We start from the raw sequence: 26,727 nt of genomic DNA, 5'->3' as shown, positions 1-26,727 counted from the left end.
TTTCCCATCTTTCTTTCTTTCCTCCAAGGAGACGTATGGCATAGTATTAAGTGCCCCACACTCTAGAATCACAAAGACCTGGGTGTGAATTCTCATGCCAGCACTTTTGAGCTGTGTGACCTAAGGCAAAGTTTTAAAGGTCTGATCCTAAGCTTCCTTATGTGTAAAATGGAGATAATAATTATACCATTCTGATAGGGCCCCCTTTTTTTAAGTTAAAAGTAGGTCAGTCACTTAACACTGGGCCTGACACAGTGACACTCAGTGACTCCTAGTTAACTATTTGCATTTTATTGTTATTATTAGTGTTACTGCTAATCTGTGGTTCTAATTTATCTGAAATCAAATTCCTAGATTAGTTTAAATTTATTTTTACTGAAGTATCACTCAAACTCCTTTGACCCTGGCCTGAGCCACATCCCTTTTCTTCAGTCCCTTTGCCTGTCTCACCAGAGAACCAGCCGAGGTGGTCACATTCCATACCTCTTGTCTCAGCAGCATAGGCTCCAGAAGACCCTGAAGAAGTAGAGAAGTAAGGAACCCACATTCTGGGATCAGAATGTTTGGGTTCAAATTCTGTTGCACCTCTTATTAGTGGGATAATCTTAGGTAAATTACTGAATCACTCTGGGCCTTATTTTCTACCTGTAAAATGGGATTAGTAATGCCCCATGTCTTTCCATAGGGGTATTAGATATATCTGAGTAACTTAGTTAAAACATGAGAGTACACGGAACGGTGTCTGGCACCGAGCACATCTTCTATAAATGGTACCACTAGTGTGGCTATTGTTTTATCCATTTATTCTGCAAGTCTTTGCTTTTAAGTGTTAATTTGTAAAAAAAAAAAAAAAAAAAATTAATAGTAATAGTTATAACTTCCTCATAAGATCTCTCAGACTGTATTATCATTTTGAGATACAGTTCAATTCAAGAAACAATTATTAAATGCTTACTGTGTATTGAGCGGTATGTAGGGCATATATTAATAAGATATATTCTCTGCCCTTCGGGAGTTTATAAACTGGTAGGGGAGATGAGCTATATTCAGGGGATAACTTGCATAGGGCAAAATACTACTATACTTTTTATAACAGATAAAAGGTAGCTCACAGGAGGTCTAGAGTAATTCTGCATGCTTGGGGGTCAGGAAGGTCAGGATAGGCATTTCCAAGTGAAGTGAATAAACAGTTGGGCCAGTACATGGTACTTGAGGAAGAGTAGTTGGACAGCCTTGCTTGGGGCATTTACAGTGGGAGAAGTACTCTACAAGTAAGGTCGTGAGCCAGGGAGCTGTCTGAGCAACATGGCAAAACTGTGGTGCCAGATACTTGTTAAGAGGAGGAGCGGGAGGGAGGTGGAAGAGTTGAAGTTGGCTCAAAAACTTTAATACTTGTTTGGGGGTGGGGGAGTGCAGGGATTGCAGATCATGATTCCATTTTCTAAAGAGATAAGAAGGATGGAAAGTGGGTTAGGTTTTTGGGAGAAAGACAGGTTCTACTTTGGACCTGCTGAATTTGAGATGTAGTCAGGAGCCTAGTTATGGTTCTGCCATTCTTGGAGGCCTTCTTAAAAACTGCTCTCTGAGTGGAAAAGGCAGGTAACCTAAGATAATATGATTCCTAATAGGTGCAGGTCTCCCTCAAATGTGACTTGCAGAGACCTTATAATTGAAGACTTATCACATAAGGGGACTTTCCTTGGCTCCTAACCCTCCTTCTCTGAACTTTTTCTCACTTACCCTGTGATTGCAGGCCGTGCCATGGTCGTTCTGCATGGAATGCAGTGGTAATGCCCTTTACATTTCATTGGCATTTGAAATAGAGATCATTGACTTTTAACTTTAGAAAAATTCCTATTGAGTGTTTCATTAGGTGGTGTTGCCAGAGTCACCCTCCTCTATCCTGGGTGTGCTTTGACTCGTGTCGCTTGGTTGTTTCACCTCAACAGAAAAAAGCTCTAAGTGAACAGTAAGAGGAAGACAAGAGTTATATTGATGGTAAAATGTTTTCTGGTCTAGAGAAATGCATTGTTTGGTGAAAAGAGGTGTAATTTTTAGATACAAAAGACAAGATTTTACAAATAACCAATACTTCCTGATCTATGTGAGCACGGTATCATTCACTGCACTCACGATGGTAAACACATGCTGCCAGGAAGACAGTGTAGAACATCTAGAAAGCTTTTCCTGCTGGGTGTTGGTCCTCATTATATTTCCTTTGAGTTAAGAACTTGTGTTTTTTTAGTCTTAGGAGGAGGATACAGTGTTGTAGGAGGTTTTGAGCAAGAGGCAAGACTTTGGTACTTTGTGGATTGTTATCGCCCTGCAAGACCCTTCGCAACTTCCTCTCGCCGCCCACAGCAGAATACGGAAACCCTGCTGTATCAGGCCACTTCTGCAATTACAGACAGTCACAATTAAAGGGATCCTTCTTTCACACTACACCCCTCTGTTCTGAGACTTTCTTTGTATTTGAAAATGTGTCTTTTGTGGTGGAATGCCCAACTGAGCCTCGGTCTCTCCTCTCTCTTTGCCGCCCTGCAGTGCTGCAGTTGAAGCTCCAGCAGCGCCGGACTCGAGAAGAGCTGGTGAGCCAGGGGATCATGCCGCGTAAGTGCCTCTGTCTCTCTCTCTGTCAGCATTTAATAGAGCTGCGTTTTCAACATAGTGTGTGTGCCTGGTGTGCCATGGGAAGCACCTAACAGCAAACAAGGGCAACAGGTGTCATTTGTCACTCTCTTTCTTGTGCTTTTCCAAGTTCAAGGACTTTCAATCACTAATAGCTAAGATACTGCCCTTATTAAGTTCAGTGAAACAAACAGCATTGGATTGAATGGTGCCATCGAACCATCCTTCGCTTTTGAATTGTACCTTTCAGGGGTTTCTGCTCCCTGTTACACTCACTTCCCTTTATAGGAGGAGCAAATCTTGAGCTGGGGTATTGTGAGGAAGAATCCACTTCTTGCATGTGTTTTGCCTTCATGTTCAGGTTCTTGGGAAGAGAAAAAAACCCTTTTCCACCTGGTATTTTGAATCAACTACAGTTTTATTTAGAGTGAGATTCTCAGATACCCTGTGGCTGGCATGGGTGTGAGTGTGCTTGATGGGATTATTGCAGAGCTGGGCTTAGAAGGTGCACAACTATATTACTTGGGGAGAAATGAAACCAACATTGGAATCTGTTAGAAGTAAGAAAATTTGCTTTCAGTACCAACAGCATTATAAACTAGTAGAAGCTGGAGCCAGCAAGATTTTGCTCTTTTTGACATTCTTTTTAAGGTCATCAGTACAGAGCTTAGGCTCTCCCTCTTCTTTCTTTTCTCTTGTGTGTTATTGCTACTTGGACACACCCTATGAAGTTAAAAAAAAAAAGGTCCTACAACAACTTCTAGCTTCATAGTGAGAGAATTAATGTTTTTCACCTTAACTCAGTGCTGACCTACTGCCACGGCGTTTTCCTAATCCTAATTCACTTCTTCATTCAGTTTACTTGAGAACTGGTGTGTGCCCTTGATGCAGCAAGAAAAATCCAGCTCCTGCTCTCAGGAGTTTTATGTTTAAAAGGAGAATAGTGATAGTAAACAAGGAGACAAATAAGGTAATTTCAGAGCATAGTAAGTGTTACAAAGTAAATTAATCAGTTGGTGTGTTAACAAGTAATAGGAATGAGATGGGGTCACTTTGGATAAGATGATCAGGAAAGGCCTCCCTGAGGAGGAAATACTTGAGCTGAGGTCTGAAGGATGAGTTGGAGTCAGCCATGCAGAAGCAGGCAAAGGGCCAGGGAGAAGCGAGAACAAGTGTAAGGGCCTAGTGCAGGTAAGAGCCTGACGTGTTTGAAACATCAAGGAAGCAGGTGTGGCTGGGGCCTGGTGAGTGAGGGGAGCCCGGGGACAAGTTAAGATTGGCAGGGTGGGCGGAGCTAGAATGAGGGCCTATCAACTACTCGGAAGAGGTGGATTTGATTTTAGGTACAATGGGAAGCCATTGAGGCCTTTTAATAAGCAAGTGAGGATGGGATTTGATTCATGTCGCGGTGATGGCAGGTCCATTTCTAAGAACTAGAACTGTATAGAAGGTGGAAGGAATCTGAGGTCTGTTTCTTTCTTTTTTTTTTTTTTTAAAGATTTTATTCATTTATTTGACAGAGAGAGAGATAGTGAGAGCAGGAACACAAGCAGGGGGAGCGAGGGAGAGGGAGAAGCGGGCTCCCCGCTCAGCAGGGAGCCCGATGTGGGGCTCGATCCCAGGACTCTGGGATCATGACCTGAGCCGAAGGCAGACGCCTAACGACTGAGCCACCCAGGCGCCTCCTGAGGTCTGTTTCTATCCTAAGCATCAGCCAGGAACTTAAGTCTCAAATTCAGCTTTTTATTTACTGCCGTTAACTTCCAAACCATTTACCCACATTATGCTGCTATCTTCTCTGGCTTTCCAGTGAAGGACTTCCCACCCCCAACCCTAAAGAGTCAGACAGAGCAGGCTGCTTGTGTGGTGGATCAGTGATATGATCAGGAAGGGCACTGTTGTGCTTTACAGATCACTCCAGATCTGCCTCTCTGTAAACCCTTGTGGAGGAACAAGTCACCCAGAGTCTCATCTCCTTGTCCCTTTCACCAAGGACATCATGTGTTTAATGTCTACGCTGTGTCCAGGGTAGTTAGTCCTGGAGAGATTAAAGAAATACCAGGCAAAAAAAAAAAAAAAAGAAATATCGGGCAAGGTACCTGCCCTCAGACATTTAACAGTTTGAGTAGCTAAAATTTACCCATATACAAAATAAGGAACAATTCAGCATCCTGTGGGGGTGCTGACTAATTACAGTACTAGTTCTGAGAGCATAACACTATTTCTCAAGATCTGTGAGATGTTCAGGGTCTAAAAGCCTTGCAGAGAGGGTGAGGGCTCTGCATTCCTGTGCCTGTCTTGTACTTGGTACCAGTGGTTACTAGAGCTCACTGCTTAATACGATTGATCGAGTACAGCCTCCCTGCTCAGCATTTCTTGTCATGTTCTGTGTTGTTAAAAGACAGATGATGCTTCCATTATTGGAGCTATCTGCTTATACATTTCCCTCCAGCCATACTGTGAGCTCCTTGAGAAAGTATCTTACCCAGTGCCAGGCACTGAATGAATGAATCAAGACAGCCAGTTGTAAAGTGTGATGTATGTGTGTGTATGTGAATGACAGACAGACAGGGACAGATACAACTCTCTTGTAAACTTGTTGGAATTCTGGACATTGAATTTGGAACAACGCTTCTGTTCTGTCAGGAGCCCAGGTTCTAAAATGTTCTGAATACCTAATTGTATATTCTGCACTGTTCTCTGTATCTGTGAAGTGAGAATAATTGCCCTTCCTGTAGGAATAGAAATTATCTGCTTCTGTGAAAAAACTGCATCTTCCTCCTACCAAGAGCCACCTTCAGCTATGGACACAGTCTTGGTTCTCAGCTTTTCTAGTGTGAAGGAAGTAAGTAGCAATCTCTTAGATTCTGAGAGAGAATGTTGATGCCTGCCAATAGTTTCAGGTGTGAAATTCCCTGTTCACCTACATACCAGGTGATACGCGGAGATAGGGTCCTGAGGTTCTTTTTTTTTTTTTTTTTTGCCAACCCTGCACCCTGTGAGTAAATTCTTCCTCATCACAGCCCCGCACTCTCTACCCTTATCCTGTTGTAGTCTCCAACACCCTAAGCCCCCCTGACATTCCCACCACCTGCCATTCTCCACCAGCCCCACCTCTCACCCTCCATGCCACAGCTTCCAAAGAAAATCGAGCAGTGTTGGAAGCAGCTTCTAAGTGACCAGCAAGTAGTTGTTGATTGTTGGAGATTTGGAGGCCTGAAAAAGTAACATCTGGTTTGAAGGGTCTGCTTCCATTCCCATCTTGCTGGCCTGAGGGGTTTCTCTAAAGTGCATTTATATGTAAGTTTGTTGTACAACTGAGGAAGCAGGGAGGCCCTGGAACTGGGGGAGAGGAGTGATGTAGTCATGGCTGTATTCTGCCTCATCATTTCTGTGTTTATATCCCTTTTATCAAATTCTTCTCATTCCAATCTTATTTACAGCTCTGGGAAGAAAACCCACCCACCTCATCTTCCAGAATACTCCTACACAGTTCCCATGCAGGACTGGCTTTCAGTTCTGACAGCATATCTGTAGGACACCATGTCTTCAGTGGCTCCCTTCCCCTCAGGGTTGTTCATGTTCTGCATATTGTTCAGAGTTGAGGTATGGCCTTTCATAAAGTGCAGGAGATTAAAGACTCTCCCAATTCCTACATACCCCTCTCTGCTGCTTGATAAACTCTGTTCATGGCATCTAAACTATGGGGTATGGAAGTTGGTTCCTGATGTGTTTTTAAACAGGATCATTTCCCAGCATCTGTCGTTCTCCTCATGTAAACATGTGTCTCAAATTTAACAGTATATAAACCCTACCAAATATAGAGTGCCAGATAGCAGAGGATTACATATTCCAGGCCCTGAGTTTTCTTTAATAATGTCTGAAGCTCTGCATATCTTGAGGGAGAGGAAAGATGCCGCAGATAGGAAGCTCGTGTTTAAGTCCAAAGATTAAGACCAGAAATGCTGCTGTACCCAGAACGAAGACTCCTAGAAGACACGGGTCATGTGTGGTACACTGTGTTCTCAAACAGAGCTTTCCCTACAGCCTTTCTCTTTGACTTTTAAAGGTGTACTAGGTCATAAGGTTTAGGTGAAAATGAAGAAAAATGTTCTGGCAGTGAGAGCTGCTACAGAGGAATAACCTTTTAAAGGAAAGCATGGAAGTTCTTCTGACCCAGACAAACGAGAAAAAAGTCTCCTGTAATCTTTCTGGATATGAAAGAAGAACTTGTCTGTCTCTTCCTTCTCAGCCTTTTGTTATTCTCTTGTGAATCCTAGAGAAAAGTGTAGAGTTGCATGTTTCTGTGCTACCGTTAACCCTCAGTTCACTGTTTTCCCATGTGCGTGTAGTGGAAACACCTGGGTACCTTGGCAAGCACGTGAAGAAATCATTAGTTTTGTCCGATAGATTCTCTAAGGACCTTGCTCCATTGCTTGAGTGAGCTTGTGTTTTCACTTTAAATGGCATTTCTGTGCACCCAGCTGGTGCCATTGGTGACGCTTAACCACCGAATGGTTAGAAGAATCCAAAGAGAGTGAGGGCAGCACAGTTGAGAGAGGGCAGCCAGTTGCTGTCAGTCCAGAAGACTCTCAAACTGCCTAGCCCCTGAGAGGCGCTCAGACGTGTTGCTGTGTGAAACAGTGAACAAATCGGTCGGCTAGTTTTGACTGGCTCGTAGGTATACAAATAGGCCCTGCATATCTCACATTGAAACTGTAAAGAATGGCTTTATGTAATGAATCGCCACCACTCTGTATTTTTAATAAACTTGGCTGTATCTTGACTCCCTCGCCCTTAGTTCTGCAGTTTGACCCCTTTGTCGAGTTTCGGCTGTCAGTGTTAGCTAAGTGATGTATGTAGAGATAGTGTGGCCCAGTTGTAGCACTCATAGCTAATTTGTCATTTCACGGGGCCCCGGCGTTAGCTGGAAACCTCCTGTTCATCTGATTATAGCAATCTCTGCACCAAGAAGAAATTTCTTTTAAACTCTGACAAGAGGATATTTAATGGCTTGAAGTGTTAGGATTGATTACTATGATCCCTTATCTTCTGAAGCTAAATTTCTTCTTAATGATATTTTTATTTGTAACTTGGGAATTAGTACTTATATCCTTCTTCACCAAATGTCCAAACTGAGTTTCCATATTCTCTTTCCTTAGTATATATGGATCAAATCCATTTTGGTAAAGCTCTTTTAAAACTGATTTTTGTTTTTGTAACCCCTGAGAGGATAAACCAACTTCCTGAAGCCCCAGAGTTTCTTGTAATGAGAAAGAGGCTGTAATTTAACTTTGTCCTCTAGTAACTTGGGGATAGCATGGGATCTTTTCCCCAGGTTACTAGAATTCAGAAGAACTAATTACGGGGCCACCTGGCTGGCTCAGTTGGTGGCGTGCACAAGTCTTCTTCTCTGGGTTGTGAGTTTGAGCCCCACGTTGGGTGTAGAGATTACTTAAAAATAAAATCTTTAAAAGCTAAGAACAAATGGGCGCCTGGATGGTTCATTTGGTTATTAAGCATCTGACTTTTTTTTAAAATTTTATTTTATTTGAGAGAGAGAGCATGAGTGAGAGAGAGCATGAGCAGGGGGAGGGGCAGAGGGAGAGGGAGAAGCAGACTCCCCACTGAGCAGGGAGCCCGATGCAGGGTTAGATCCCAGGACCCTGGGATCATGACCTGAGCCGAAGGCAGACACTTGACCGACTGAGCCACCCAGGCGCCCCAAGCGTCTGACTCTTGATTTCGGCTCAGGTCATGATCTCAGGGTTTTGAGATTGAGCTCTGCGTCAGGCTCCGCACTGGGTGTGGAGCCTGCTTAAGATTCTCTCTTTCCCTCTCCCTCTGTCCCTGCCCCCCTCAAAATAAGATAAAATAAAAATAAAAACAAAACAAAAGAACTAGCCGTAAGACCAGCCCTGTCCAATAGCACTTTCAGCAGTGATAGAAATATTCTGTAACACTAGCCACTAGCCATATGGGCTGTAGGAGCACTGGAAATGTGGCTAGCTTGAGTGAAGAGCAGAATTTATAATTTAATTTAATTTTAATTAATTTTTTAAAAAGATTTTATTTATTTATTTGACAGACACAGCAAGAGAGGGAACACAAGCAGGGGGAGTGGGAGAAGGAAAAGCAGGCCTCCCGCTGAGCAGGGAGCCCAATGGGGGGCTTGATCCCAGGACCCTGGGACCATGACCTGAGCCGAAGGCAGATGCTTAAGGACTGAGCCATTCAGGTGCCCCTAATTTTAATTAATTTAAATAGTCACATGTGACTGGTGGCTATTGTATTAGTGGAGTTTTAGACCTTATTGTGCCACTTAGGAACAAGGTGACTTTGGCAACTCTGTTAACTTTTCTGAAATCAACTTCTACTTTTATAAGAAGGAAATAATAACCCTTCTTACCTACTCCACAGAGTTAATTTGGAAATAAATGAGGTGATATATGGTTCATGCTTTTGAAACATAGTTGGGGCGCCTGGGTGGCTCATTCAGTCGGTTAAGTGTCTGCCTTCAGCTCAGGTCATGATCCCAGGGTCCTGGGAATAAGCCTGGCATGGGGCTCCCTGCTCAGTGGGGAGTCTGCTTCTCGCCCTTCCTCTCCCTCTGCCCCTCTTCCCCTGCTCATGTTCTCTCTCTCTCTGTCTCAAATAAATAAAATCTTTTTTAAAAAAAATGAGAGGAGCATTAGCTTGGCTCTACCACGCCCCCCCCCCCCCCCCCCCCCCCCACATATATCTCATTAATGTCTCTCAAAACCAGTGTTTCGGCACAGGAACTATTTTTTTTAATTTTATTTATTTATTTGACAGAGAGCTGGAGAGCGGCAGAGGGAGAGGGAGAAACAGGCCTCCTGTTGAGCAGGGAGCCCGATGGGGGGCTCGATCCCAGGACCCTGGGATCATGACCTGAGCCGAAGGCAGTCGCTTAACCAACTGAGCCGCCAGGTGCCCCCAGGAACTATTTTTCAATAAATAAAATTCTTCTTCCATTTTTCTCCCTACCCACAGATTAAAAAACAGTTGCTGAAAATTGTTAAAAATCAAAGAACCACTGAACAACATGGTGTTCTGTTAAGATTGTTCCTATTTTGGTCATATATTAACAGGACTATCATTTTATTAGCTTATTCTCTACATGGCAGTGGATGTTTCTTCTTTAACTTCTCTTAAACAAAACAAATAAATGTCTGGGTTGGAAATAATGTTTTCTTAAATTTCTGGGCAACTTGCCGAGAGACAGAAATGTTCACCAGTGGGGACACAGTGGTGATTCCAGGGCGGATGAGGGTCTGGTGTGAGGCTGAATTGCCCTTTACTTTTAAAACTTAGATTTAAGATGACAAAATCATAGGCTTCAAGGAAATGTCATTTGTCTTGTTTTAAGTGAAGTGTTTCAGTGTTCAAGACTTATGCCCCAGTGGTTACTTTGTCTAGGTGGGGGCTGGGGTGAGAGCCGATCCTCACCCGGGCTTCCATCATTTCCCATTTGCTCCAGTCCACTTGGGAGTTGCTAGAAGCCCTGTGGTAGTCTCTGTGGCCCGCGTCCCTTTCCAGTAGGAGCCCAGAAAAGGCGTCCCCCAAACCCCGCAGTTTGCCCGCTGCCTCTGGTCCAGTCTGTGCCCTCAGGCTCGCGCTTCTTCTAGATACTGACACTCACAAATGTTCCTGTGATCCATTTGGCTCTTTTAGATACATAGATATCTTTCCATGAAAGCGCTAGTTGCCTATTTCTTTTTTAAAAGTTGAGATCGAATTGGGGCACCTGTCTGGCTCAGTCAGAAGAATGTGACTCTTGATCTCAGAGTTGTGAGTTTGAGCCCCATGTTGGGTGTGGAGATTACTTAAATAAATAAATATTTTAAAAATAAAATTTTAGGGACACCTGTGTGGCTTAGTCGGTTAAGTGTCTGCCTTCGGCTCAGGTCACGATCCCAGGGTCCTGGGATCAAGTCCTGCATTGGGCTCCTTCCTCAGCGGGGAATCTGCTTCTCCCTCTGCCTGCCACTCTCTCTGACAAATAAGTAAATAAAATCTTTAAAATAAAATAAAATAGATATATAATTAACATAACAGGCTAGTTTCAGGTGTACAATATAGCTTTTTAAAAAAATTTTTAAGATGCAGAGAACCCTGCCTAATTGAGATGATGTTTCTTTAGCCCAGAAATGTGACCCTTTCACTGTAGTTGAATACGAAGGTGACATGGCATTTGAGAAATACCATTGTAAAATGTGTGTCCTAGGATTGGGGCTAACCTGATCCTAGATCTGAAGCCCAGAGAAAATTGTGTCAGGCACCTGGCCTCAGGAACCTTCTCTTTTATCTCAGGAGACCAACTGATCGTGTCACTCCTCGGGTGTTATATGTTACATTTCTGATAGATACCATGACCTCTTCCCTGCTATCGTAGGGTGTATTCACTCAGTGGTCAGTGACTAGCTTCAGACCTCCTCCTTGGCCAATTGGTAACAAATCCCAAAATAGGACTCTAGAGTGCGTTGTATGTTCATGTTCTGAGCATATTCATTGTTGAATCCAAAGAATCCAACAGGGAGCTCTGTTGAACGGGCCATCAAAAGTAGTCGTCTTGATATGAGTTCTTGATACAATTTAATATCTAAAAAGTACTGTAGTATTCAGTTTTATTTAATAATTCTTGAAGTGGGGGCACCTGGGTGGCTTGGTTTGTTGGGTGTCTGACCCTTGATTTCAGCTCAGGTCATGATCTTGGGGTCATGGGATTGAGCCCTGTGTCAGTCTCCGTGCTCAAGGCAGAGTCTTCTTGTCCCTCTCCCTATGCTCTTCCCCCCGCTTGCTCTCTCTCTCTTTCAAATAAATTAATAAATAAAATCTTTAAAAATAATAATTCTCGAAGTGCCTGAGATATCCAAGGCCAACTTCTTTTCAAGGTTATAAATGGAGTGAAGGAGTTTATAAAGTCACTTGTTGAAGCTACTCACAGATTTTACCTGCACAATTATAGCCATAAAGAATCACAGACTCAAGGGGGCCCTGATAGTGTCTGATGATGTGGTGATTTAACATTTTCAGCCCAGTGGGATGCAATCTGCAGAAGGGCAAAGGTGATTTGGAGCTTTTATCTACACAGATGCCTTAAGCCTATTGATTATGGACTTCAATAAGAGGCAGTAGCTTTGGGGTGTGTGTGTGCTTCACCAGAGAGGATACACTGGGATGATAATTGACTGATCCAGAGCGTTAGGCTGGGCTGTGATGTGAGAGCTAAATAGAAACGTGCCTGGCATAGATGTCAAAGGGAAAATCAGAAGACCAAGTTCACAATCTTTGGCCCCTCATATTTTAACCTTTTGGAATTCAGTGTACCTGCTGATATTCATGCTATATAAGATTTTCCCCAGTCTTAAGTCTCTTTCACTGCCATGGGGTCAAGGTTGTGAGACTCTGGAGCAGCTTGCACTCTGGGAAGGAAAAGATTCAGCATCCCGAGTCTCCACTTTTACATTTATTCTTGGTCGTTGGCTTTCCTGCAGGTTTGGGTGGGGGTGACAACCCAGGTGCCAAAACAGGGTTGGTGGCAAGTCTGAGGACCAAAACAGGATGTGCATGAACCACGTTTTCTGATTGTTAGTTTGGATTCTTGCTTGCACCAGAGCGTGTGATCCCTTCCCCACACCACCACCCCAGCTCGTTCTTCAATTCACATGGACTTAGTTCTGGTTTTCACTGTCATGGCCAGTCCCTGGAACTGTTGACACAACTCTTCAGTTAATGTCTTTGTTGTGGGATATTACCGTAGGCATTTTGGTATGACAGCTAAAAACAGTAAGACAAAAATTGGAAGTCAAGCCCAGTTAGCTGTCAGCATTTGATTCCACATGCATGCCGTTTCCTGCAGGAGGATGGCACAGAAAAAAAGTTAAAACAGTAACAATGCCTCAAGTTTAACAGCCTCCAGCAGCTGGCAAAGCACTTTCACTTTATTAGTGAGAACAGTCATCAGTGCAGTGGATTGTAGAATTGCCATTTTGTAGATGAGGATACCGAGGCTCAGAGGGGGCCCGTCATACCACCACTGAAAGAAGCAGAGCCAGTCCGGTCTCCTGGCTCAAAAGCCCATGCTAATTCCTGAAGGTCACAGACTAATGGTTCTTAATGATAGGAATTTTATGATGATAGCCTGCTGTACTTTCCCCTGTGGCTTCAATATTGAAAGTTGAAAACAGCATCAGATCAGGACCCATAGTTAGTGAAGTAAAATGAAAGTTGGTAGTTGGGGGTGAGCGTAACCCCTTCATTTTTGAGCCCCCCAGTAAAATTACTTCCAAGTTGCGGCTCCTATCTGCTGGCTGTGAGGTTTGAAGGCCAGGGGCATCTTTCTACTTCTGTCATAATAACCCTTAGTTAGGGGCGCCTGGGTGGCTCAGTCGTTAAGCATCTGCCTTCAGCTCAGGTCATGATCCCAGGGTCCTGGGATCGAGCCCCGCATCGGGCTCCCTGCTCAGCGGGAAGCCTCCTTCTCCCTCTCCCACTCCCCCTGCTTGTGATTCCTCTCTCGCTCTGTCTCTCTCTGTTAAATAAATAAATAAATAAATAACTTAAAAAAAAAAAAAACCCTTAGTTAGATGAGAGCCTCTTGATTTCTCTTGTGCCATTGATGCTCCTTAGAAAATCTTACACTGCCCCTTTGCCACACAGTTGCCCAGGTAGGTTCCCAAGATACAGCACAGTTATGGAGATCCATAGATGCTCTGCAGCAGTATGGTGTGCCCCAGGTTAAAGGCCCCTGCTCTGCCTGGATACAGAATCGTAAGATTCTGATTACACCTAAAGGTGGTGTAAACCCTTATACACCAGTGACACAGCTGACTTCTGCACTTTCATCACTCAGGTGTGTAAGTGTCCCTCCCCTGATTCCAGCAGTCCTCTGGGCTCCTTGCACTACCTTTCTATAGCCGCCTTCTATTGAGTGTGATCGCCAGGCTCTAGATACAAACAGTAGGGTATGGAATCCATCTCAGCTGAAATAGGCCCTCACCGGGGTGTGAGGGGAATGGCAAAAAGACCTGATCCTTTGACTCTCAAAAATGCACACTTTGCAACCCAGAGCAGTGAACCTGAAAGGGGCTCAGGAGATTAAACTCTACTAATTTGTGGGCACCTACATAGCTAGCAGAGTTGAAATTTTGAACTAAGCTGTTGAAAAAAGTGATCAAGTCCTTACTAGGTGTACTTTGTGGTGACTTAGCCCCTGGTGGTAGAGAGTGAGCAAATAAAAATCCTTTCCCATCTGCTGTGCCACCTTTCCTCTGCCTTTTGGACTTAGGAAACAATGGGCTTTGAATTTTAGTGGCACCAGAATCCTCAAAGAGCTTAATAAAGAGGAAAAGTCTTGAAGCCCAGGAATCTGCATCCCAGAGAGAGACATGCTAATGCCAATGACTCTCCAGCTGCACTTGGAGGAACACTGGACCAAAGGCTGCTGGTATCTTTTCCCTTTTCATTTTTAGTGGTGGTATAGATCATTGTTACTGTCTTGTCTCAGGAGTTCTGAAATAGAGGATAGCCTGTCTGCGTGATTCAAGAGTTGATGACAAATTTCTAAGACCGTTGAGGCTGCTGCTTATGGAATGGCCAGGTTTGGACAGCTTATGAGCCCGTCTCCAGTGCTGGGGGCCCCGTACCATGTCAGTGGTCCATTTGGCCAAGTTAACGAACTGCTTGGAGTGGTGTGACAGACTTCTGTGCCAGGCCAAGGGATGTGGCAAAAGGCTCCATTAACTTTGGAAGGAGTTTGGTTATATAGTGACTCCTTCTGCTATATTGGCCCCTTCAGGAGAGGGCTGGAGGAAAAAGGAATGGGAGAATGTGTGTCCCCTTGACATTTTTTGAGGTTATATCTGAAGTCCTCCCTTCTGTCCCATTGCCAATATTAGAGAAAAGGACAAGGCAGCATCTCTTTCCAGAGGAATAGCCAGGAGAAGAAAGCAAAATGCGAAAGATCAGATTAACATCACTGAGGTTTTTGTTTGTGGTTTTTTTGTTTTGTTTTGTAACTAACACATTTTGGGGGGAAAAAAGGAGATACGTGATCAGAGATTATCTTTTGTGTCCCCCATCTCCATCCCCTCCTCCTACCTCTGTTATGCTGAAATACACACAAATAAAAAGAGCTGAATTACAGAATCATAAGAACCAAAGTCTAGTCTCCATTCTGTAGTTGATTAGGATGTGATCTCAGGCAAGTCAGTTCTCCAGTATGAATTGTGGAAAATAATAAGTCCCTTGTAATTCCCAACACACTGTACAAACGTCAGGAAGAACATGGAAGCCATTTGCAGCAACTCTGTTTGCGTTACTCATGGGAGCCTTTTTTGTCCATTGCTAGGTTGGTAGACACAGTCCTGCTTTATTTCTTCTCCCCATGTCATTTCCTCTAGTACCACTTGAAAACAGAGTAACGCCCGAAGTCCTACAGGGCCCTCTCTCACCTCTCTCTCCGTATCCTGCCACTCCTTGTGCACTCTGCTCTGCCACCCCTCTGGATACCCTCTGTCTTTCAGGCAGGTTCCCACCTAGGGCCTTTGCTTTTGCTGCTCTTCTTGCCTGGAAGGCTCTTCCAACAGATGGCTATAGGGTTCACCCCCTTCCTCAGGTGTCTGTTCAGATGGCACACCAGAAAGTCTTTCCTAACCCTCAGGAGAGTGAAATGCTCCTGCCCCCATAGAATGACTCTCTGTCATTCAACTCCTGCTTTATATTTCTTCGTGGCACGTATCACTTCCTACGGTGTTGTATGTTCATTTGTTTTATGTATCATTCTTCACTAGAGTGTAAACTGCAGGAGAACATGGCTGTCCCAGCACCCAAACAGTCTGACACGTAGGCTCTCAGTAAATATTTATTGGGAGAACGAGTAATTAACTGTTAGCACATCTTAACCTCTTAGGGGACATAAACCTCCGGACCCCATTTCCTCACCTCTGATTTCTCCACCTGGTGCATAGTGTGCCCCGGCAGCCCGCTGGCCTGGCTCCAAGACCCCCAGCAGCCACTTCCTAAGTGTCAGTAATCCTCTGGATACTGTGCAAGCCTTACTTTGTCTAACCTGCCCACTGCTGCCGTCTCTCTTCTTCTACCTACTCTCGTTCTTGAGGCTTACTCCTGATATCAGCTCTGCCTAGCCCTCTCCTGCCTCCGAGAGCCACCTCAGGTTCCTTTGCTGGGCTCTCTTCATCATTAGTGATGAATTGAATCACTTAAATTCTGGGATTCTCTTAAGATTCACCCTGGGAATTATCTTCTATTTCTACATAATCTGTCACATTATCTTTGGATGACATGACGCGCGCGCACACACACACACACGCACATGTACACACATGCACACACTTGCTCATCTCTTAATAGGATGTCTCATGATCAACTTGTATCACATGGTAACTGAACACAGTCTCCCACCCTGTCCCAAGCTTACTCTTCCTGTATCCCCAGTCTGGGAGTGTTAATGGCACAACTTTTCACCCAGTCATTCCACTTTATTCTTCTAAATGGCCTCTTGATCACTACTACTCGATCTTGCAAAGACGCAGGTCTTACTATTTTGCCATTCCTAGTGTCATAATTGATTTCAGGCAGGGGTCATCAGTAGATGCTAAAACAATGAGGTGAGTGGTGGTTAGGGAACAGGATTTTCACATGGCCTCAAAACGTTACCCCCACAGATTACATATTAATTACAAAGGAGGAAGTGCTACTTTTAAGATGGAGACATCTCCTATCACCTTTCAAACTTTTAGCACCGTCAGTGGTTGGGAAACATGGTATTATGTGTCTTCTAATACTAAGAGTTACACATCACCTGTGTAGTCTCCTTGCCAAAAGTGTTTAACCTAAATCTAATCTTGAGGAAACAAATTCAGAATATAGGACATTCTTTCTGCAAGACAGATGGCTTAGATACTTAGGTCAGTGTCACAAAAACCAAAAAAGGCAAGAGGTACTGTTCTAGATTGTGACTGAAGGGACAGCAACCAAATGTAGTGCGTGGTTCTCAAATCCTGGATTGAGGGGGGAAATCTAAAAGGTTATAAAAAGACATTTTGAGGGGCAACTGAGGAAATTCAAATATGAACTGTAAATTAGATTGTATTATTGAATCAATGTTAATTTTCTTAGGTGTGATAAAGATATTTTTGTTCTTTAGGAGAATGTCCTTATTCTCAGGAAATGCACACTAAAGAATTTGGGGATGAAATGTCTTGATTGATATCTGCAACTTTCAGATGATTCTATAAACAAAAATTGTGTGTGTGTATGTGTGTGCATGTATGTGTGAGAGAAAACAGATATGGCTAAAAGATAACTGGTGGATCTAGGTCAGAGTTATAGGGCTGTTCATTATTCTTTCAGTGTATTTGTAGGTTTGATAGATTCAGAATTAAAAGGGGATGCAGGGAAGGGGGAGCATGTGAGTGTACACATGGGGGGTGAAATGAGTATGTACCAATTACCAGCTGTGTTTCTGCTCATTTTATTTTTTCATATAAAACATCAAGTTTGAAGTACCCCCCTTACCCCCCATGCAGGTCTGTTTAAGTCACTCCCTTGGTTAATGTGGTGGCTACATATGGATCTGTGGATACAATTCTTAATAGCACTTGAAAAATATCATGCCACTTTCTGCTGGCCCCCTTGGTTTCTGATGAGAAATTTGTTATCATTCAAATTGTTTTCCCTCTGGCTGCTTTTCAGTTTTTTCTTTCATTTTCAAAAGTTTAATTGTGATGTATCCTGGCATGAATTTCTTTGGGTTTATCTTTTTTGGGGTTTGCTCAGCCTTTGAATCTGTAGACTTACGTCTCTTGCCGAATTTGGGAAGTTTTCAGCCATTTACTTCTTTAAGAACCTTTTCAACTCACCTTTTTTCTTCTTCATCCAGGGCTTGGATGATACGATGTTGGTTTTTTTTTTTTTTTTTTTTTTAAGATTCTGTTTAATTATTTGGCAGAGAGAGACACAGCGAGAGAGGGAACACAAGCAGGGGGAGTGGGAGAGGGAGAAGCAGGCTTCCCGCTGAGCAGGGAGCCCGATGCGGGGCTCGATCCCAGGACCCTGGGACCATGACCTGAGCCGAAGGCAGACACCCAACGACTGAGCCACCCAGGGGGTGACCGTGTTATCACTGAGCCATGGTGAAAGTCCTGACTCTTCACCAGCCCTCCTCTGACATCAGCAGGAAGGGGAGGGGTGTCTTATTTCTGCCAGGTGGGTTATAAGTCCAGGCTTCCTGTTTGGTCTCTACTTATTCCTTGGGTGGGGAGCATATCGTATTTATTACTGGCTGGTGAGAATGAAAGCCCCAGCTTCCTACTTGGCCTTCTTTGACACCTCTGGACAGGGGTATTGGAGAGCTGTATTATAATAGCCTTGCAAGGATGGGGAGTCTAGACTCCTGGTGGGGGGGTGAGGCCACTGTTTGTTGTGGTGTCTATCTGGAATAGAATGATTATTGTCTAAAAGTTTTCTGTTTGGCGAGGTTGCCCTTTTTCTGGTCCTTTGGCCAGTGAGAGTAGGTTTTGTTGCGGCTTTTTGGTCTGCCTCCACTGGCATTTCCAGATTGTCGGCTTCTTCAGCTCCAAGTCCAGGATGTATGAGATAAAGAGGAAACCTAGGGAACTCACCACTATATCATTCTTTGGGTCCCAAGGTCCCTAGCCAGTTTGCCTTCTTCTCTTCACCTTTCAGAATGAACTTAGGTTGGTTTGTTTGTTTTACTACTTTTTTTTATTAAGTAAACTCTACCCCCAACATGGGGCTTGAACTCATGACCCCAAGATTAAGAGTTACATGCTCCTTCACTGAGCCAGCCAGGCACCCCTACTTAACGTTTGTTTTATATATAACATCCAGAATTTTAAGTTGTACTTCGTGGGAGGAATAGAGAACAATAGGTCTGCTCCATCTTCCCAGATGCAGAAGTTCCTGCAGTAGCACATGAAGGGTCTTCATGGGCTGGACTCTGCCTCCCCTCCAACTTCATTGTCCCCACATGACCTCCTCCTTGGTCCCACTATATCAAACTACTTGTAGCCCCTTGAATTTGTTGTGCTCCTTCGTACCTTCATGCTCTTGCTCTTCCTTAGCCTCAGATGACCTCCTCACTCCCTTTCTTGTCTGTCTGTAGTGTTTCTGTTTTGTTCATTTGGGTTTTCTCTGTGAAATCTACCAGGAGAGTTTTTACACTCTTTCCTTGAGCTGAATTTTGCCTCTTCTGTCCTATGTAGCACTTTAAATTGCCTCTATAATTGTACTTCCATCTTGTATTGTAATTATTTGTCTTTTTCTCTAACCAGACCATGAACTGCCTTTGAGGGCTGGGACCCTATTCTGTATATCTTTGTCCTCAGCAACTAGCGTAATAGTTACTTAAGAATTGTTTCTTGGACAGATGGATGGATGGATGGCTATATTTCTAATTTCCCACCTGGATTATAAAATCTGTTTATCACCCCCCACCAAACTCCCAACTTATGTATCCACTCTGTGTATGCCTGCTGCTTCTACAGTGGAAAAAGAAATCCATCAGGCTTGCCTGAAGGAAAGCCTCCTTGGGCTGTGGCCCTCCATCGACTCCTGGTAGCTGTACTGTGCTCATAGCCTTTGGGTGCCTCTGAGTGTAGACTTGGTGGTGAGCTTCTGGCAGAAGTATCTTATTGAGGATGGGGACCATCATTTTTCTTACGTCAACACCTAATAAAGTGACATTCTGACACAGGCACTTAATAAATACTCCTTAATGATAATGAGGAAATGAGTCCTGATGGCTAATTGCTATCTTTCCTCACTGAGATGCATTTCCAGAACTGTTTTGTGGGTCCTAGAAGACTTTGACTTGCCTACATGTTTAAGTAAATCTGGGGCTAGTTTAATGTCCTAATTTAATGCTATAGGTTGGTTTATTAAGGGTCCTTATACTTACTGTCTAGTGCTAGATTAAATCCTCACTGCTCAATCCCTGCGCTCCTGTACTGTAAGCCACAAAGCTCAGTGGACACACTGAGCGTAGCATTGAACTCCTCCTTGGAAGCTGATGGCAGTATATTTTTTTAAAAATTAAAACCATTTTTCTCTTTTTAGTTCACAAGGCCCTCATTTAATTAAGGCAGCAAAAATGTAAGGGGAGAAAGAAAATGGGCACCGGAGAGAGGGAACAGAATATAAATTGGTGACTATAGCCAGCCAGGGGTGAGACCCACATCTAGAACTGAAACTGTGATTAAGAACGTCACACCTCTTAGCCACTTCTGTTCATTTGATTTCCGTGAGGAGCTTGGTTATTTTTCCTTTCGGTATGTGCTGCACACTTCCCTTTGTGCACACAAAGCAGTAAAGTGTCCCAGTGGAACCAGCTTCCAGACAGTGGGAGTGAAGGGTCAAGAGCTGCCTTCGCACCCCAAACATGTATACGCTTGCAAGCCATATACACAGCTCTTGGGTGTGCATCGGTTTTGGGGGCTTCTCTCTCAAAGACTGCCTTCTAGGAGTTTCTGGGGAAATGAAATTTCTGAGTAACATCCTGGCTCTGTGGCAAAGCCATTAAGACAGTAAGGAGGAGGGAGATGGAGGTCCAAGACGAATGTAGCCCTCCTCATTGGACGCACATTTATGGGTTAACTCTGAGTCTTTCCAGGTCTTTCTACAACTAGCAGAGGCCTAAACTTTAAAAACGATTTTCTGCTTTGTTCCAACTACTTATGAAGCCTAAGGTGATTTTGACTACGCACTCCCGCTCACTCTTCCGAGGAAGCCCGGGGCTTACCTTTACCACCCTGCGTCTCTTTCACTAGCTTCCCCCTCATTGCTGTAATGTGGCTTACAGCACAGCCGGCTGGATGCGCGCGGGAATGCCCTCTCCTCCCCGAGCCCCAGTGCACGGAGGGCCCTGGCTGCCCCAACTCCAGTTTCTCCCCACGGAAGCCTGAGGAGTGCCCTACAGGAATCCTGACAGAAACCTGGAGGAAGAGGGCCACTGCTCCCTTCTTCTGTTGGAAATAGCTATTAAAGTTGCTGAACCTGCTCTCAGAGAGCAGAGTTAGCAACGGGGAAAGAGTAGCACAGAGCGAGTGGGCTACTCACGGACTGGGAGAAACCAACACACGTGTCAGAAGGTTGGGACCAGAGAAGAACGGGCAGGCAGAACTAGAGCTGGGCTGGGGCCCGCCACTCGATGAGTGACCTCACAGGTTACTGTGCTGTAGCTTCATCACGGATAAAATTAGAAGAAGGGTCCTTATGTCGTGGGTTGGTACTAGAGGATTCAGCGTGATTATAATGTTGTTATAAAATCTTGTGGGATTGGTAATTACTGTCTTGAATTCTTTTCTTGGTCCTCATTTCTGGTTCTCTTGCTCAGGCCCCAAGCAGCTGATGAATTCCTCTGGTCTCTCATTACCCCTCCCACTTGTTTTCTAGTATCAGTGCTGGAGGCTGCTCCTTAAGCTCCATGGTGAGCCCCAGGTTTCAAACCGTGGCTTTCTGTGCTTGCAGTCACTTTGAACCCCTCTTCGCACCTGTTGTGCTCAGTGCTGTGGTCAAGCTGACCTTTCCAGTTTGCCTGCACTCAGCACTCCGTTCAGGCAGTACATGTAATTGAAGCCTCCTTGCCTCCCCACCTGATAGGGTCGTCCTTCTCCACCTTTTGAAGAAGTTAAGAAATCAACCCAGAGGAATGGGAAGAAGTCTGACTTGAGGGTGAGATAGAGTGAGGTTGTCATCCTAACTCTGTCACTTGCTAGCCTTTCCTATCCTCTGGAGCCTGTCTTTACCTATAAATTGGAGTGTTACCTACCACATGGGATCATTAGGAATATTAAATCAGATAACATGTTTTTTTTTTTTTTTAAAGATTTTATTTATTTATTTGAGAGAGAGAATGAGATAGAGAGAGAGAACATGAGAGGGGGGAGGATCAGAGGGAGAAGCAGACTCCCCGCTGAGCAGGGAGTCCGATGTGGGACTCAATCCCGAGACTCCAGGATCATGACCCGAGCCGAAGGCAGTCGCCTAACCAACTGAGCCACCCAGGCGCCCCAGATAACATGTTTTAAATATCTGGAACAGTGCCTACCACATAAGTAGGCCCTCCATAAGTATTAATCTCTCCTTTGCTGTTACTTGAAAATTCCCTTACCAAACAGGAAGTCATATATGCGACAGCCGGTTCTCCTGCCTCTTACCCCCTTGGTGCTACATCATCCTTAAAATAGGCTCCCCTTCCATCTAGAAATTCTGTGCTTTGTGAGTTGTTTTTCCAGAAATTGGATTTGTGCCTTACCCCTTGGGATAGCCAAGGTAGGTTGTTGAGGCAGCAAACTAGCCGGGGTTCTAGATAGGTGTGTGGCTGTGGTGCTGACACTAGCAGGCGCGTGTGGGACTCGAACCCATGATTCAGTGGCATCATGGCGTCTGGTGATAGCAGCACTTCACGTCCATCTGTGTGTGCTCCACTTGCTTCAGAGCACTCCAGTTTCATCTGACTCACAGGAGTCCTGAGACGCAGGCCGATTCTCACTCTGCAGAAGAAGAAAATGAGACCCAGAACTCAGTCCCCTGTATCACACTACTAATGATTGGTAGAACCCAGGAAAACACCACAGTTTTTTTTTATTTTGAGCCTTGATTTTTCTGTCCGGGACTTCTGTGAAGTTTTGATCCCAGATGAGAGCCTAAATTCTGGCCATGCAGGTCAAAGTTTAGAAAGTATACAGCTCTGCCACAGAACCTTCTCGCTTTCCTGTCACTAGGGTACACCTTGTGTCCATTTCTTACAGAATATTCATCAATTCATTGAATGAATTATGTGCTGGGCACCGTAGGCCCCGGGATACTGTCAGAAACAAAGGAAAGAGTCCTGTCAGCCAATTAGAAAGAATGTCTGATGGTGATGAGTGCTGTACAGAAGAATAAGGCAGAAAGGAAGCTGGGGGTGGTCGGGGAGACACTGAGTTTTCGCTTTGATTCTTTGTATTTACTGTTGCCTCCATGAGAGTGGCCCATCACATCCTATTACCAGATTCTGGCATATCAGGGCTTTTGGAGACTGGTTTTGGAGTTGAACCAGCTTTACCCAGTAGAAGCAGGTGCAGGAGCTGTCTGCTTACCCACTGAATTGCCCAAGACCTCCCCAGATTAGGGCTGGGATAGCCTGGATAGTGCCCTGGAATGCTCTGGTAGGTGGGGAGGGAGGCTGTGCTGGTTTTTCTTAGAGATTATTTGTTAAATCTAGAGCTCCCCCTGCTGTTAGAAGATGGGGAGGCTCTCAACTGATCTTTTTAAATGATTGTTTTTTATCCTAAGATTTTAGAAATGTTTGTTTTTTAAATAAGGACTGCTGGGACATTTAGATCTTTCTGCTGGGACTGTTGTTGCTGAGGCCCAGCCCCCAGGAGCGGGATAGGGGGAGGAAGCACAAAGGCCCAGGCAGGATAGGGTCATATCTGTGCTCTTGCTACTTTTAGCTTCTCCCCTGCGCTCCTACCACAGCAAGCAGCCTAGCAAAAGTTATCTCCACACACAGTTTCACAGCTGTTCTGAAATTCTAGGGCAGCAGAAGTGAAACTGACCACTGTCTTGTAAATTTCTGTCTTATGGCTGTTGTTCCCTACTTGAAGTGAGTCAGGCCTTTTCCCCCCTCTTACCCTCAGGGTGTCCCAACTCATCCTTTGTCTTTATAGCCAAGTGTTTGACACAAAACTCTCTTCATTGTGCCACATTTGAGGAGATTTGGTCCTGGTTTGATCTTGTTTGCTGAGTCGAGAGCTGTGGTCTGCGTAGCGGTAGGCGTCAGGATCTGTAGTGAGCCCTTCCTGTCAGCTGCTGGTTGTGTGCACCAGGGTTAACCATACAATTATTGTGAAGGTCTTTTAGTCCTCAGAGATGAAATTCAAGGTAATTTTAGCAGCACTATTATATTAGCTGAAGTGAAGAAGGAAATGGCATCCAAGCAGACATAGGTCTTTCTGGTGTAAGTGCCCCATTCAGTTTGGTCACTTTGTGATTCCTAATTAGGTTGAAGGAGTAAGGTGGACCTGACATGCTGCTGCACTCCTGTCTGTGTCCCTGTGTCCCTGTCTTCACCAGAATGAGGTGGGGCCCAGCACACATTCCTGGAGGGTTGACTGATTGTGCAGCTAATGGTTTAGTAATGGGGCCAGGATATTTTTTTAAACGTAAAAGTATTCCACTTGTGCATTTTATAGAGCCTGAGCTTAAACAGTGACTGTTCTCATTAGGAGTGAAGTAACCAAAACTGTTAATGGGGTAGCTGAACCATAAAGATACGTGCTTACTCAGGTGCCATGTTCTTCTTCACTTCCGCTGATAAGAATTAGTGTTGCTAAAATTAACTTGAATTAAAATGCCTTCTCCACTGTAAATTGTACACATGATGCTTCATAAAACTAATTCTTTTATGATTCCATTCCCAACAGCTTTGAAAAGTCCAGCTGCATTTCATGAACAGAGAAGGAGCTTGGAGCGGGCCAGGGTAAGGCCTTTCTTCCCTGAGGGCCTCCAGAGCCCATTGCATTGCTGGTGTGTCCCTTCCAGTCTAGTGGAAGGGGCCAGCCCACACCTCAGTTCCAGACACAGAGTGCTGCCGTTTTCTTTTCCGTCCCCACCCCAGCCATCTCACAGCGTGATGTGAAATGTGATCAGAATTTCTCCTTTACTGTGTTTACGGGTATATGATAATCAGTCCTCCCTCCTGTTACTTTGGAGACTGCTGGTATATTCCCATCAAATTCCACTTACCCTTCTGTAGATGTTAGGACACGAACACCAGCCATGGAAAAGTTTGCTGAGGGGCTGGTCTTCCACGTCCGTGGCTGCACTGCCCACGCCTCTCCAGGAAGGGCATTCCAAGGGGCAGGAAACCTCGCCAGTCTCCGTGTGCCCTGAGTAGCCAGTGTCCACTCGAGGCGGTGGATGCAGAAGCTGGGCCCCTGGTTTGAGCCCCGGTTCCTGCTACAGCACCTGGCCTGCTGCCTTGTCCCCCCCTTGGTTTCAGTTCCCTCAGGGGCCTCAGGGGGATATTCTACTGCCCAGTGTGGACAGAGATGGGGAAGTCATCAGAACATGCTTCCCCTCCACCCCCTTCACTTTTTTCTTTTACATAAAAGACAAAGAAAGAGAACTTCCCCAGTGGAGGACCATATAGGTCAGGGCTCTGTAAGATCCGCAGCTCTTTCAGAGAGTGAAATATCTACTTCTAAGACTTTCTTACTGTCTTTCTTATTTTTTAAAAATTTCTAAGGAAAATTATGATTAATTCTTAGAGTGAGTGGGAAGAATCAGGTCACCGACGCCGGGAACCAAAGCAGTAACAAACTGCGCCGTTGTAGTTACTGGGAGGAGTGGAGGATACGGGGGGGGGGGGGGGGGCGTTGTCTGGGCCCCTGACCCAGTTGTAAGATTTGGTGCCCTTACCTGGACTTCTTCTCAAGTACACAAGGAGCTAATTGGAGCTCAGTAGAACCACGGTTACCTACGGAGTACTTCCACGTGCAGAGTGAAGTCATTCTCTCATTTCTGCTCATTTCGGCTCTTACGAGTTAGGTGCTCTTCATTTCTTAGGTGCAGCTAAGAGAGGTTAACTAACTTGTCAAGCTAGTCAGTGGCAAAGCTGGGATTCAAACCTTGGTCTGTGGACTCCAGGTATTTTCTTAATTAGTACTGCATTCTAGCTCGTCCTTGGCCATGGTTCAGAATGTCAGGTAGCTTAGAAAATACGCCTCCCTCTGATGCCCATGAAGACCTGTGGTGTCCGATACCTGTTCTACCATGTCCTACAGCACCCGTGGCAGTCCCATTGTCCTCTGCAGATGGGGCAGAGCAATAGATCCAGAGCCGTCTCCCGTAGGGCTTCGTGCTCCCCTGGGGAGAGCACAGAGCTGCCCAGTCAGAGCTCCAAGACAGTAGGCGAGCACCAGGGCTTTACCTCTCCCACAGGCAGTGTGCTCTGTGCTCTGCTGTGTTATTTTCTACTCTACGCTAGTCTACCTTGTTCTGTCCTGTCTTGTCCTATCCTTTCCTGGTTTTGACCTACTCATGGTCTTGACCTGTGGTTTGAAAAATTCTGGTGCAGCGGTTAAGAGCACAGACTCTGGAGTCAGACAGACCTGGGGCCTGATTACAGCTCTGCAAAATTAGACATCTTTTGCATGGAAGAATGATTAGAAATAAATATCCCAAAATACTAACAGTGGGTGATTAAAATTTTTTGTTATTGTTTACTTTGTAATTTTCTAAATTTTTTTTGATGAACATATATTACTTTTATGATAGTACAAGTAATACATTTTTAAGAAATATATTGATAGTTCAGCCTCAGAGAAACAAGTAGTCTTGACAGATGAGGGGGTGCCCTGAGCAGGTGCATTGGAAGTGGATGCGCCCCCGCCCCCCCAGGCCTCTCCTTGCCTCAGAACCCTGAAGGCTCCAGGCTGGGATGGGGGGCGGCTGGGGGCTACAGAGGTTCCATTCCATAACTTGTATCCTGGATTTGAGATTCTCTTGGTGTGTTTTTTCTATAGACAGAGGACTATCTGAAACGGAAGATTCGTTCCCGGCCGGAGAGATCGGAGCTGGTCAGGATGCATATTTTGGAAGGTGTGTTAGGTTGGAAATGCTTCCTCCCCTTACCCTCGCTGTTTCCACCGTGCATCACCCACATTTCTATGTCCCTCTTTCTTATCACTCCCGTTTCTGTTGACAGTGAGTAAGCCAAGCCTTAACACAGTGGAACAGCAGAGCTGTGGTAGCCACACGAGTTCTGCGAGTTCCCAGAGCCGCACAGTCGCATTCATGTAGGTTGGTTTGCCCCTTTCTCCTCTGGCCACCTGGTGGCCCTGGATCTTGTCATCCCTTGGTTTGAAAGCCTTTTCTCCAGAATCTTCTAAAAACGCTGTTCCTTTCTGTGTTCATTCACTCCTTCACTCCCACATCCATTCAGCATCACATGAGCACCTGTGACACCCAAGTAAGCTCATCCTAGGTGTGTCTGCCTGGCCTGGCACACACTTCTGTCCACGTTCTAGTGAAGAAGCTATTTTG

General features: G+C 44.8%; 1 protein-coding gene across 4 annotated transcripts in view; it reads left to right on the top strand.

Moving 5' to 3' along the window:
• The window catches only part of MRTFA (myocardin related transcription factor A), a 213,197-nt gene that overhangs the window by 171,397 nt on the left and 15,073 nt on the right, over window positions 1-26,727 (top strand). For all 4 annotated transcript variants that reach the window (XM_032416716.1, XM_032416718.1, XM_032416717.1 and 1 more), the window contains 3 exons: window positions 2,545-2,610; window positions 24,105-24,160; window positions 26,208-26,283. In XM_032416716.1, the coding sequence (XP_032272607.1) occupies window positions 2,545-2,610; window positions 24,105-24,160; window positions 26,208-26,283 (198 nt within the window). The remainder of the gene's footprint in view (window positions 1-2,544; window positions 2,611-24,104; window positions 24,161-26,207; window positions 26,284-26,727) is intronic.

The sequence above is a fragment of the Phoca vitulina genome, unplaced genomic scaffold (genome assembly GCF_004348235.1).
Source record: "Phoca vitulina isolate PV1807 unplaced genomic scaffold, GSC_HSeal_1.0 scaffold19, whole genome shotgun sequence".
Classification (NCBI taxonomy): Eukaryota; Metazoa; Chordata; class Mammalia; order Carnivora; family Phocidae; genus Phoca; species Phoca vitulina.
The sequence above is the reverse complement of the archived record's forward strand: the minus strand, read 5'-3'. Positions and strand labels throughout refer to the sequence as shown.